At 42.8% G+C, this 14417-nt stretch overlaps 1 protein-coding gene across 3 annotated transcripts in view; it reads right to left on the reverse strand.

Annotated features, from left to right (window-relative positions):
* PHF14 (PHD finger protein 14) overlaps positions 1–14417 on the reverse strand; it is a 285184-nt gene that overhangs the window by 199149 nt on the left and 71618 nt on the right. For all 3 annotated transcript variants that reach the window (XM_048838246.2, XM_048838250.2, XM_048838249.2), the window contains exons 8-11: positions 11764–11910; positions 4877–5147; positions 3003–3109; positions 1404–1499 (exon numbers count right to left, since the gene is read on the reverse strand). In XM_048838246.2, the coding sequence (XP_048694203.1) occupies positions 1404–1499; positions 3003–3109; positions 4877–5147; positions 11764–11910 (621 nt within the window). The remainder of the gene's footprint in view (positions 1–1403; positions 1500–3002; positions 3110–4876; positions 5148–11763; positions 11911–14417) is intronic.

Here is a 14417-nt window from a genome sequence, read left to right on the forward strand (position 1 = left end):
ACAGATACGGTTTTCAGTGTGAAAAAACACATGTACTGAACAAGTGTTCTCAATCTTCTTTAAAAACATGACTGGAAATAGTTTCATGTTCTCTTCTGATGTGTTAAGGAAAAGTTAGCATATGTGACTCCATTTTGGTTTGGGGCCCACCACTGTCTAAAAGCAAGCACATCATGCACCAGAAGGAGTGTTCCTTAGATACTGCATTCCTGTGAAAACCCTCCCCCTTGTTTCCAGCCTGTCTCGACTCCCGGTTTCTGTTCTTTGTCTATTCCTAACTCCCTGTCTCCTGGCCTTGATGTGAGCCCCCCATCCTGATAAGAAAGGCTACTGGTGCATTGCTTTAGGACCATGTTGTGTAGATGAAGTAACGGTTTAGCACGGGGAATGTACTTAGCAAGGATAGGTGGTAGATAAGGGAAGGGTTTGTCTATTGGCTAAGGTTTCCGATGCACGAGGGCAACATGCTTTGCTAAAAGGTATATAATCTCTGTATAACCTGCATTCGGGGTCCCCTCCTGACTAGCAGGGGGGCACCACACTCGAGCGTAATAAACTTAGTATCTTTGCGAACTCTGCAGCTGTGGACTTTGTTCATGTGCCTCAGCCTAGACTCGAACTGTGCGTGACCTATCGGGTATAATTCGCAGCAGTTCTTGTGCGTGACCTATCAGGTATAATTCGTAACAGTTTGTGTGTGTGACCTATTAGGTATAATTCATAACAGATGGATAAATGACACATTGCCATATTACATATATGGGGTTTCAGTGATTTATCATGAACATGATCCGTGTATCTGTTTACCTTTTATCTTAATTCAATGAATTTATGAGCATATTGAAGCATGAAATGTACCTCCTTCCTTGCAATGGACAACATGGTCACTGGTAGCATCAAGAAATAATTAAACATTCCCATATCACTGATATCATATACTCACTATTTCTAAAAAAGGGTACATCTTTTTATCTGCATAATTTAGAAAACACTGTTGCAAATGATGTGTGGTTTTAGGGATGTACAGTTTATAAAATGGTCATAAACAGTCAATACAAACCCAAGGAACCATTCTACAGTATTTGAAACCTATAACTGCTAAAGAAAAAGTGGAGGGGAATACGGTGGGATTAACTCATGCTTCAGGTTTAGCTTTATCACAAATGACAGGTCAATCAGTTACAGCAAATGAAAGAATTTTGCAAACAAGATAGCTATTATAACAACAAAATTAAGCTACAGGTTCCCAGTAGGTTGCTTGCAGAGCTTTAGATATATTTTAATCAGAAATCATGAACCCCCAGAGTATGCAAAGGTGACAGATACAAAATAAAAAAACCTATTCTCTGAAAATCATGTGCACCTGTGTGGTGCAAAAGAGGGGGGGGGAATGAAAAGCCAACCTGCCCAATGATTCTACCCAGGAGAGTCCATATTCCTTGCCCCTCATTTCGTAGCTTTCCATTCATATTTTGTAGCTCTTCCAAGGACTCACACAGCTGAAAATAAAAAATTGAAAAACTCTTTTAAAGTTCATTTACTGAAGTTATTCAGCATCTATTATGTGAGAACTCTTTACCTATAACTTTTATAAATTACATAATTAAAAACACAATGAAACTCAATAGTCATGTCAATACATCAGAGATCAGTGCAGTCATTCAGGCATATAACAGCACTAAGAAGAAAGTTGGGCAGCCATCTGTTTTGTAAAAGAGGATCTGAAGTAATTCAGCATGACAATGAGGTTCCACAATCACAATCACAATCAGAAAGCAAAATTAAAGTATACTAATGCATCGTACAAATTGTATTATACTATTTGCAGCTATGAAGTTATGACAAATGTTTCTATACAGGGAATCAAGTTTTGTTCCTTCACCACCAAAAAAAACACGCACTCTTAAAAAACCAAGCACTTATTTTGTTAATTAAAAGAACACCGAAGCAGAAGACAGTATTCTGAAAAGTAATTGCCAGCTATAGTACTGTATACTAGTAATTTTGTTAATTGTCTCGTCCATTCCTCTCTTGTTATTCTTGGACAATACAACAAGCAGGTATTAACATTTGTTTGCATTTAAAACATGTGTTTAAACCACTTTTGATCAATTCTAACCTGCTGAATTCAGCAAGCATCAGTATATTATCCTGCACAAATAATAATTTTAATGGTTATATATATATATATATAAAATCATATATATATATGATATATATATAGAATCATAGAATATCAGGGTTGGAAGGGACCTCAGGAGGTCATCTAGTCCAAACCCCTGCTCAAAGCAGGACCAATCCCCAACTAAATCATCCCAGCCAGGGCTTTGTCAAGCCTGACCTTAAAAATATAGTTTCAAAACAGTTCAAAAAGTCATAAGGCAATTTTTAATCAACACTAACTCTTCTACATACCATGACTTGCTTCATACACATTCATTATAGCAGCACTTCTTTGAGCCAATGTTATCATCTGTTGCTCCTCATAAAAAAAGTTTTGGGAAGGCTCAACATTTAGATATTGATAAAAGCATGGGCAACTGTTTTCATGTTTTGTTTTGTTTTGTTTACTATTTCATGTAAACAATTCCTGCACTGCTAGAAATCCAGAAACTACCACTAGATGAGAACCTGAAAGTCAAACTACCCAAAAACAAAACACTGAGTGACAAGTCAGGGGTCACTGTCCAAACTAAGTGCACACAAACAGCAAAAATGGTAAAAAGTAAGGCCCAAATCTTTCAGTTGGTTCCATGCAAAAGGGCCTCTGTGCTCAGGTGGAGCCTGTTAATGAGGCTCTATGTGAAGGATCAGTGCCCAACTTAGATTTTAGAAATTCACTGTAGTTGTGATAATTTAAAAGTAGGAAAGGTAAGATATATTTTAAGTAGCATTTTTATCCTGGTACTCCTCCTCTAAATAGCAGTTTTCCCTTTGAAAAGCAAAATTCCAACAGTTAACTCTCAAATGTTTAGTACAGTTGTATTCACTGCTTTTCTTACCTTGTTATATTCCACATGAAGTTTTTCTTGCTCATTTTCTAGTTTATCCTTAATATTCTTCTGTTCAGCCATATTTTCTTGGATCTGAATCATGCGCATATTTCTCTCTGTTTAAATAAAATCCAGTCCTTTCTAGCTTTAGTTGCATTTGTTCAAGTGTCCCACATCGTTAACAAATGGAACAAGTGTTACACATTTAAGCACTAAGTTAGAAAAATCTTAAAATGTGAAACTACTACTACAGAGAGAAAGAGAGAGAGGGGATCAAATTACAGGACACTGTCTTGTTAAATGATCTATGAGAGTGATGGAATACAAGCAAAAAGAAAAGGAGTACTTGTGGCACCTTAGAGACTAACCAATTTATTTGAGCATGAGCTTTCGTGAGCTACAGCTCACTTCATCAGATGCATACTGTGGAAACTGCAGAAGACATTATATACACAGAGACCATGAAACAATACCTCCTCCCATTGTTTCATGGTCTCTGTGTATATAATGTCTTCTGCAGTTTCCACAGTATGCATCCAATAAAGTGAGCTGTAGCTCACGAAAGCTTATGCTCAAATAAATTGGTTAGTCTCTAAGGTGCCACAAGTACTCCTTTTCTTTTTGCGAATACAGACTAACATGGCTGTTACTCTGAAACCTGGAATACAAGCACTTTCCCACCATGTAGACCTGAGAAAAAAAATTTTCATGAATAGTTTATTTGCAAAAAAATGCAGTTTTGGTTAACCCAAAACTATTCTTGAATATGACACAAATTTGTGAGTAGTTCTGGATCATTTTTCTTTTCAGTACTTGGATGCCATTCTCAAAATGGCCAGAGAAAGTAGTGGTGAAATGGAGGTGATTGCCAGAGCCCTCCTTGTAACTTTTAATCAAGTGGTTAGAGCCCTCACCCAGGATGTGGAAGATGCAGATTCAACTCCCCTCTCTGCTGATATGGAGCAGGGATCTGAACTTGAGTCTCCCCCATTGCATTATATTACCCGGGTCACGGGCTAAGGGAATATACTGGTGTGGGTCTTTGGTGTGACTGCCCTTATCAATGGGATAAAAATTATAAGGCATCATCACCAAGTCTACCTCCTCGAATCTATCCCTTTAAAAAAATACCCACAACAGATTTTTTTCAATTTGCTAATTTTTTTTGCAGTTTTTAGATTCAGTTAACCCACAACAAATCTTTTTTAAAAAAAATTGAATCTCCTAGTGAACTGAACAAAATCAGTTATTCACCAAGCTCTACTGCCACATGCTTTTGCTGCATGAGCAAAGTCAGAGTGAGATAACTGTTTGATGATGTGCACTGATTGGTCATCTCAGATTAAACCAGCTGATCTCAATCACAAGAGCATGCCCTTCTAAGGTGGAAACAGAGTACTGAGGACCTAAAGACACAGTGCCCAAGATTTTGCTAGGGATGTTCAGAGGGGAGAGAGATGCTCTTCCACCTAACTTCAAAGAGGACAAAACAAAAAAGGTGCCAAATATCTACCCTTCCATGCCTGTCAACAAAAACATACTCCCTGCTGTTTATGTTAGCAGTAATTTAGTTTACAAAAGAGATATGTTTAAAAAGGCACACTAACTTACTTTATCATATTAAGATACTGAGTGTTTATGTGAACTCTACATTCATTTGAATGAGCAATGATAGCTTTTTCTCTAACGATAAGAAAAAATAATATATATATATATACACACACACACACGAGCATACTCTGTTACTTTAACCAAACCCTCTCCTCTCTCTTTCTATAATTAGTCAAATGTTTTCTTCAAAACATTGTATAATACAAAGTCAATAGGTGTGGAGCATCGTCTATACGGTTTAAGAAACTTAAATTTCATATTCTCATCCTTACCAAGATAATAATTCACAAAATCAGCAGTCAGAGCCGGTTGCTTATGTTTTCTCCTTCCGTCCACACTGGAACTGGTATCTGAAGTGTCCACGGGAAAGATGTCTGTACTAATTCCCATTAATTCAGCTTTGCGCATCAGCTTACGTATGGCTGAAGCACTGCTAGTGAGTGGTCGTGGCAGCTTCTCCCTGGGAACCCATGCCTGAGGCCTGGTGGTACGAGCTAATTCTGCCTTGGCACGATACTGCTGCAGTCTGGCATTGATTCGGGCCTACAATCAAATTCCCGGAAAAATCAAAATAGAATAAAATGGTGTAAAATGGAATCCAAATCACTTTTGCCAGTAAACTTAACCTTCCTTTAGACTACACGTACACTAGGCACTACTTTCAACAAGAAAAAATGCACAATCTAATCCAGCATTTTTCAACGCTTTAGGATGTGATAACTCAACAGACAAAACCATATATGAATATCATTTGATTTTACTTTGACATTTGTAGTTAACTGGCAGCATATTTTCTTAACCTTAGGTTTGTGAAGTCAAATGGAGTAATATTCAGAACTTTCTTTCTGGGAATACCACCTTCAACAAGACTATTAACGTAAGTGGTCTTCTGGCAATATGATGGCATATCTAATAAACATAAGTAGATGGAACTGTCTATGTTCACAAAGTGGGTAAAACCCTTGGCTTAGGTATCAGAAAACAGATTAAGATGTGAGTACACTGCCAGCATAACTGCCATCTAAACCTTCTGGCTGACACTTATGCCAAGTCTATAAGCCTCTTTTATAGGAACTCCTTTCCCAGTTATAGCACTGCCCACACATACCTCTTTATAGATAAGTACACTAGCTGACATTAAGGAAATTCACAAACAAAAGCAACAGAGGCACTAGAGGCACACTGTATATATTGCTGACGGCATCTGTATATTTTGGACATCTGGGAGACCAACACCAGAAGGTCAAGTTGCTACATGTAATTGGAAAATACTGCCTGCAGAAAGTCTTTGCAGTTGCAGACAATAACACGAGCGTAAAAACCATGACAGGCATGAATCCAGCTAAGTACCAGTTACAGTTTGTATACTCGCCTGCATGAAGAGGAAGTTAGGCTACAGAGCATTAATCCAACTCCCCCAACACATGGTATGAGATACCCTTACATGTGAGAGAAAGGCAAAAACATGTGCATATACATACTACACTTGAGAAACACCAGTTAACTCAGCAGTTCAGTTTACTAGCTTATGACCAGCATGATCTGGAGCAGGGTGTCAAACATCTGGTTTGTAGGCTGAATCCAGCCTCTCTTCTCCAGCCCATAGCACAAAGGACCAGAAGTGAACTGGAATGGATAGGCTGAGTAGGCAGGTCATGCTTTATTTGGCACAGGCACCTGAGCCCTCTCCTTTTTCTTTCCGCCTTCCCCTCCACTCAGTTGCTGCTTTTCATAGACTAGGCAGCACCACAATGCCTCAGAGATGAGACAGAGTAGGCTTCTTCCCAGCTGAACCACTATTCAGTCACTCTCACCCAGGTCTCAATCCTCTGTGCTGCTATCCAGACACAGATTTTGTCTTCATTGTTTAAAAAAAGATGTGCTTTTACTCTGGAATAACTAACACACATCTGCTATCTCAATGTAAATCCTACTGATGACAAGACACCATAGTTTTCACCATAAGGGAAATTGAGACAAGGGGTCAACCACAAAACAGAGAAAGTGGCGTGACTCAGTGGCTAGAGCATTAGACTGGAACTTCAGAGACCTCGGTTCTATTCCTAGCCTGCTGGGTGATTTGGGACATTACTTAACCTTTTTGTGCCATAGTTTCCTCATCTGTAAAACAGAGCTAATGATGCTGGCCTCCTTTGTAAAGGGCTTTGAAATCTACTGATGAAAAGTACTATGTAAGAGCTAGGCATTATTAATTATTATTATTACTAACAGTGTTTTATATGAATAATATCACTAATAGTTAGGGCCCTACCATATTCACGGCCGTGAAAAACATACCAAGGGCCATCAAATTAGACCTCCCCCATGAAATCTAGCTATTGGAAAGGAGGAGAGGAGAGGGGAAAGGAGGAGAGGGGAGAGGTAGCTGGGGGAGATTCCTGGAAATGGAGATGGATCTGATCTTCCCTCTGCTGCTAGGAGAGCCTGCACAAGGGGCTGCTAGTCCCGGCCAGGCTGAGGAGGGACAGGACTTCCTCTTCCCCTGCACGGCCGCTCTGGGTGTGTGGGGGAGGTCAGACCCACATGTGGGTACCTCCCCCAGCTGCAGTGGGTACCTCCCCCAGCTGCAGGGAGCTCCGTGGCTGCGCTACCTTCAGAGCCGCAGTGCAGCCATGGAGCTTCCTACAGCTGGGGGAGCTATCCACAGGTAGATCTCATCTCCCACCAAGAGCAGCCATGCAGGGAAAGAGGAAGTCCCGTCCCTCCCCAGCCCAGCCCGGACTAGCAGCTAGAAGCTCCCTGCTGGGGCGCTCCCAGGGAAGATTCTCCCAAAAGGAGAGAAAAAGAGAGGGAGGCTGAGGATGCCCAAAGTTGGGCAAATGAGTAGGGGAAAAGAGGAATCATTCACAAGAAGGAGGAGCGGTGGCTAGACATGGAGGGATGCATGGAGAGGAAAGTTTCACCAACATGTATACTTTTTAAATTAGTCTTTGTCTTTAAATGTGATATTTAGCTTCACTAGTTAAAGGGGCACACTCTGCAGTCAAAAGAAAGTACCCAATTTGCCTCTTACCAGTAAACTTTCTACTCCTGGTCATGGCCCCTAAATGAACGGATAATTCAGCCCTCATGATAGAACATGTATTAACACAAATTTAACACCCATAATCTACAGCAGGGGTTGACAACCTACGGTACGCGTGCCAAACACGGCACACGAGCCAATTTTTAATGGCACGCTGCTGTCTGCAGGGGACAGCAGCGTGCAATTAAAAATCCTGCCCTGCCCGGCCCAGCCCACTCTTCTCCACCCACCGCTCTCTCCTTGCAGGGCAGGCAAGCTTCCCCCTCCCCCCACCTCTTCCCCCAGCATGCTGGGTTTCTGCCCCTCCTCCTCTCCCTCCCTGCAGCCGATCAGCTGAGGGCCCTTGCTACAGAGGGGAGAGGGAAAAGCAGAGCCGCAGCCTCTTGCGCTCTCTGCTCTGGGGACCTTGCGGAAGGGGGTGGAATTGGCATATCCCCTCCAGCCCCCTGCCGTGAGCTGCTCAGGGCAGGGGGCTGGGAACACCCCCATGACCCCAGCCCACACCACCCAGCCCTCTGCCCTCACCCTTGCACCCTCCATACACCCCAGCCCCGTGCCCTGACCCCTGCACCCCTCCCAGCCCCCTGCCCTGACTCCTGCACCCCCCACACATACCCAGCCCCCCCACACCCCGTGCCCTGACTCTTGCACCCCCACATCCACATCTCCACCCCCACCCTGAGCACCAAATGGGAGCTCCTGCACACACACCCACATTCCCACCTGCACCCCTCACACCAAATAGGAGCTGCCCAGGTAAGCGCTCCACACCCAAACCTCCTGCCCCAACCCTGAGCCCCCTCCCTCATTCTAGCTCCTGGCCAGACTCTGCACCCCAATCTCCAGCCTGCTCCTTCACCCCCAGCCCTCTTCTCAGTGCACTCCCACCCTCATCTCAGTGTAGAGCGAGGAAGAGAATGGGCCAGAACCAGGGAGAAAAGAGGTACCTACTCTATGTGGACAGGGCCGGGACCCCAGACTGGCAGCGGGCTGAGCAGGGCCAGCAGCCAGGACCTTGGCTAGCAGGAGCCAGCGGACGGAACCCCAGACCAACAGTGGGCTGAGCCACTCAGTCCACTGCTCATCTGGGGTCCCGGCCACTGGCCCCACTCAGCCCACTGCCAGTCTGGGGTTCTGGCTGCCGGCCCCTTGTCAGCCAGGGTACCGACCGCAGGCCCCGCTCAGCCCGCTGCCGGCCTAGGTGAACGGAACCCCAGCCTGGCAGAGGGCTGAGCGGGCCAGCAGCGTAAGATCAGCATTTTAATTTAATTTTAAATGAAGCGTTTTAAACATTTTGAAAATCTTGTTTACATACAACAATAGTTTAGTTATATAATATATAGACTTATAGAGAAAGACCTTCTATAAAACGTTAAAATGTAATATTGGCACATGAAACCTTAAATTAAAGTGAATAAATGAAGACTCGGCACACCACTTCTAAAAGGTTGCTGACCCCTGATCTAGAGCGGAGGTGGGCAAACTATGGCCCATGGGCCACATATGGCCTGCAGGACCGCCCTGCCCGGCCCTTGAGCTCCTGGCCAGGGAAGCTAGCCCCCGGCCCCTCCCCTGTTCTCCCCCATCCCCTGCAGCGACACCGCCGCGCAGGCAGTGCGTTTGGCTCTGTCTGGGCAGCGGGGATGCGGGTTCCTGCTGCTCTGAGCGGCATGGTAAGGGGGCGGCGGTGGGGTGTGTGTGTGTGTTGGATATGGGGCAGGGAGTCCAGGGGCAGTCAGGGGTCAGAGAGCAGGGGGCAATTGGATGGGGTGGAGGTTCTGGAGGGCTGGGGGGTGGTGGTCAGGGGACAGGGAATGGGGTGGGGGGTTGGATAGGGCGTGGGAGTCCTGGGGGGCCTGTCAGGGGGAAGGGGTGTGGATAGGAGTCGGGGCAGTCAGGGAACAGGGAGCAGGGGGGTTGGATGGGGGTGGGGTCCTGGGGGGCCTGTCTGTGGGCAGGGGTGTAGATAGGGGTCAGGGGGGGCAGTCAGGGGACAGGGAGCTGGGGGGGCTGGATGGGGGGGGATCCCGGGGGGAGGGGCATTTGGGGAAGGGGGTCCTGGGAGGGGGCGGTCAGGGGACAAGGAGCAGGGGGGGTTGGATGGATCAATGGTTCTGAGGGGGGCAGTCAGGGGGCGGGAAGTGTGAATGGGTGGATAGGAGGCAGGGGCCAGGCTGTTTGGGGAGGCACAGCCTTCCCTACCTGGCCCCCCATACAGTTTCGCACCCCGATGTGGCCCTCGGGCCAAAAAGTTTGCCCACCCCTGATCTAGAGAGACTGGAAATACAGAATGATGGCAGAAACAAGAAACATTCATAATTTCTATTAGGGAACAGGGATGAGAACAATCTGTACGCTCACTCTTCCTTTAAACATGGCGGTGCTCAGCTCTCTTGAACTTTAATTCAAGTCCATTTAATTCAAGTCCATTCAGTCTCTTGTCCATTAATTTAGGTGCATAAATAAAGATTAAGCCTAATTTTAGGCACCCATTTTTTTTAAATCTTGACCCAGGCCTACAATGGTATATTTATATAGCCTATCTGTGACTGCTAGTAGCAAATAACCCCAATGGCCAGGGAGGGCTCTGCGTTACTACAGGGAATTCTTTCCTGGTGTCTGGCTGTTGGGTCTTGGTGAAATGCTCAGGGTCCAACTGACCGCCATATCTGGGGTTAGGAAAGAATTTCCCGCGGTCAGATTGGCAGAGACCTTGGGGGTTTTTTGGCCTTCCTCTGCAGCATGGGTCATTTGCAGTTTTATACTAGTGTAAATAGTGGATTCTCTTTAACTTTAAGTCTTTAAATCATGATTTGAGGATGTCAGTAAGGCCTCCAGAGATTATAGGTCTATTACAGGAGTGGATGGGTGAGGTTCCATGGCCTGCAATGTGCAGGAGGTCAGACAAGATGATCATAATGGTCCCTTCTGGCCATACAGTCTATGAGATTCACAGCAAAGACCTTTACAATTTAGGCATTGGTTACAGAGCCCCTTTTTTTCCCCTTGTCTATCATTTCTGCCACTATTATGTAGATCCACAGCTTGCCTCTGCCACCATCATCCTTATCCCCTTACGGTTTCTCTCAGCCACTTTTCTGCCCCACAGAAGCACCTTGAAGCACAGAGTCAGTCTCCCTCCTCTCAATTCTTGTCTCTGGTGTCACAGCAACCCCTGACAGCTGGGAGGAGAAACTGCATGAAAAATCCTACTTAGCCCAGGTCTGGGGCATGCCCAGTACAAATGGAACCTTCTGAGTGTTTTGTTTAAAAACTATCATCCATTGAGTATATGCAAACAAATTTTTTACAGGATTATAAATGTTTGAATTTCGGTGGATTTTCATGAGGCCGGCAAAAAACCTATTGACACCGGGGCAACTCACTTGCTAAAGTTCAAGTCCCTTCTTCAAACCACAGAGGCACTAGAGCTTCTCAGTTAAATTAATGAAATAATTTAGCATGGGCAAAACATTTTTCCCCTAACCTCATTCTGAGAAATAGCTGAATCACTTTTACTGAAATGGTCTATGCACACACACACACACACACAAACCTGAGGCAGACACACAGCATGGAAAATTTCAGCCTAAAGGACTGAAACATACAAGCAACTGAAAATAGGGGTCTTATATTATGAAGTGTTAAGGCAACCTTATCCGTAGGCTTTGCTATAGCTCCTTGTAATAACTAAGGAAGAAGGCGGAACTTTCTTCTAACATACACATAGCAAAATGTCCAAAATCTTGGCTGCTTTGACTGATTTCTATTTTTTTAGAATCTTGAAATAAAGTTTAGAAGTAAAATAAATACAACTATGGAATTAAAAAAGAATTATAAATTACCCTGGTATCATAGAGAATTACATAAACTAATCAGGATTATTTCCATTCAGATGCGTGCATGTGCACCTTTTCAAGGATTATATTATGGGGTCATTCACTCTTAGGGAATCCAATCTAAAGATAATTCACTGCCATATTAATTGACCATATGCCATCAATGTAGTCCAAATTTCATTTTCAACCACCGTAATTCCACCTCTCTCTTCCCCCCTCTTCTCATTTAACATTGATGATTAACGCACATGCAGCTTTGGCATGGGTACAATACCTGCGCTTCTGGTGAGAGCTGTTTCTCTCTTTCCTGCAAGGACATTTTACAATAAGACTGTAAAGCCAAGTAGTTCTTCCGTTTCCATTTTCTGTCTAACCTGTCCGCGTGCTGTTTACAATAAGCAAAAAAAGGATCTGCTATGTCCTGTTTCAGCAAGAAAAAGGGATGGAAAAGAAGGGGGGGGGAAATCTAGTTAGAAAAATGATACAGAAGAACATAAAGCCAGCATTTCATGTATAACACAATTAACGTTGACAGCTAGGGGTAAAGAATACAAGCCAAAATAGGGGAAGAACAGGCTAAAGAATATTTAGATAAATTAGATGTATTCAAGTCAGCAGGGCCTGATTAAATTAATCTTAGGGTACTATTTTTTAATAATCCTAGTTTTTTTTTAAATTTTTTTAATTTTAATTTTTTTTTATAATCTTAGGGTACTACTTTTTAAAAGGGGAACAAGGAGGACCCGGGAATTACAGACCAGATAGCCTAACTTTAATATATGGAAAGATATTAGAGTAAATTTTTAGACAATTGATTTATGGGCATCTGGAGGATAACAGGGTTATAAGGAATAGTCAGCATGGATTTGTCAAGAGCAAGTCATGCCAAACCAACTTAATTTCCTTCTTTGATAAGATTACTGACCTAGTGGATGGGGAGAAGCAGTAGACATGATATACCTTGATTTTAGTAAGGCTTTTGACAAAGTTCCACATGACGTTCTCGTAACCAAACTAGGAAAATGTGGTCTAGATAAATTTACTATAAAGTGAGTTGCACAACTGGTTGAAAGACCTTACTTTAAGGGTAGTTATCAATGGTTTGCTATCAAGTTGAGACAGTGCATCTAGTGGGGTCAGTCCTGGGTCCAGTAATCTTCAATATTGTCATTAATGACTTGGATAATGGAGAACAGTGTATGCTTATAAAATCTGCAGATGACACCAACCTGGGAGGGGTTGCAAGCACTTTGGAGGACAGGTTTAACATTCAAAATGGAAAATTGGTCTGAATTTGACAAGATGAAATTCAATAAAGCCAAATGCAAAGTACTTCCCTTAGGAAGGAAAAATCAAATGCACAACTACAAAATGGGGAATAACTGTCTAGGTGGTAGTACTGCTGAAAAGGATCTGGGTTTATAGTGGACCACAAACTGAATATGAGTCGTTAATCTGATGCAGCTGCAAAAAAGGCTAATATGATTCTGGGATGTATTAACAGGAGTGTTGTATGTAAGACACAGCGAGGTAACAGTCCCACTCTACTCAACGCTGGTGAGACTCCTGCTGGAGGACTGTGTCCAATTCTGGGCACCACAATTTAGGAAGAATGTGGACAAATGGGAAAGAGTCCAGGGGAGAGCAACAAAAATGATAAAAGGTTTAGAAAACTTGACGTATGAGGAAACGTTGAAAAAACTGGGCATGGTTAGTCTTCAAAAAAGACAACTGAGAGGTGACCTGGTAATAGTCTTCCAATACCTTGAAGACTATTATAAAAAGGACGGTGATCAGTCGTTCTCCACGTCCACTGAAGGTAGGACAAGAAGTAATAGGCTTAATCTGCAGCAAGATTTAGATATTAGGAAAAATTTTCTAAGTACAAGGGTAGCCAAGCTATGGAACAGGCTTCCAATGGATGTCATGGAGTCCCCATCATTGAAAGCTTTTAAAAATAAGTTGGACAAACACCTGCCAGGGATGATCTAGGGGTTTACTTGTTCCTGGCACAGCGCAGAAGGCTGGACTTGATGACTTGTTGAGGCCTTTTCCAGCTCTACATTTCTAAGATTCTATGTTTCAAATAGATGGGTCTTGTAGAGTAACACAGTCAGGGTTTGCATCAGTTTAACTAAAGGTCTGTTTAAAACCAATTTAGTTAAATTGATGCAAGCCCACATGTGTACACTCAAACAGATTTTTAGATTGTGTATATTGATTTAGCGTAATTCAGTAAGGAATTGAGTTAAGCTAAATCAACGGAAGCCAGGTTTAAACTTGTTTAAAAGTGACCACACAGGAATTTTGCTTTTGTTTTTTAAGCTGAGAAGTTTCTTTTTTAGACTAGCTACTTTACAGTTTATGAAAACAACATAATTTGTTACAAAATTTCAGTTTCATATATCAAAAGAGGATGCTAAAACTATACTAGCAATTATTTCCACCCAGAATTGCAAACAGAATTAAAAGGTATATTTAATTGTTCCCATAACTCATGTAGCTTAAAGTCTAAATTCCATTATTTGCACACAGAAGTGACCACATTATCAAAAATGTAGGTGAAAATAATGAGGGTTCAGTTTCAGAGAACAAGTTGAAGCCAAATTGAAAAGTCTAACCTTAGAAGTAAAAGATTTGTTTTAGTTAAATGCCTCAATTAAAGGTTTCAGTAGACACCGTATTTTAAAATGTTACGGAGGGGTCAGTGCTACCCAATATGCTAATTAGTTTATGAATTATTTTTGTTTGCTTTTTTTTTTTTTATTTAATATTCACAGTTAAAGAGCACTGAAGCAGGTCCCAGCAAATACAACACAGGACAAACCAACACTGCGAGCACCTCATCGTTCTCGAGTACAGCTACCTAGTGCCGCACAACAAAGCAATACGTTCTCCATGTACTCTTTAACAGTCTCTAATGATCTC

The sequence above is a fragment of the Caretta caretta genome, chromosome 2 (genome assembly GCF_965140235.1).
Source record: "Caretta caretta isolate rCarCar2 chromosome 2, rCarCar1.hap1, whole genome shotgun sequence".
Classification (NCBI taxonomy): domain Eukaryota; kingdom Metazoa; phylum Chordata; order Testudines; family Cheloniidae; genus Caretta; species Caretta caretta.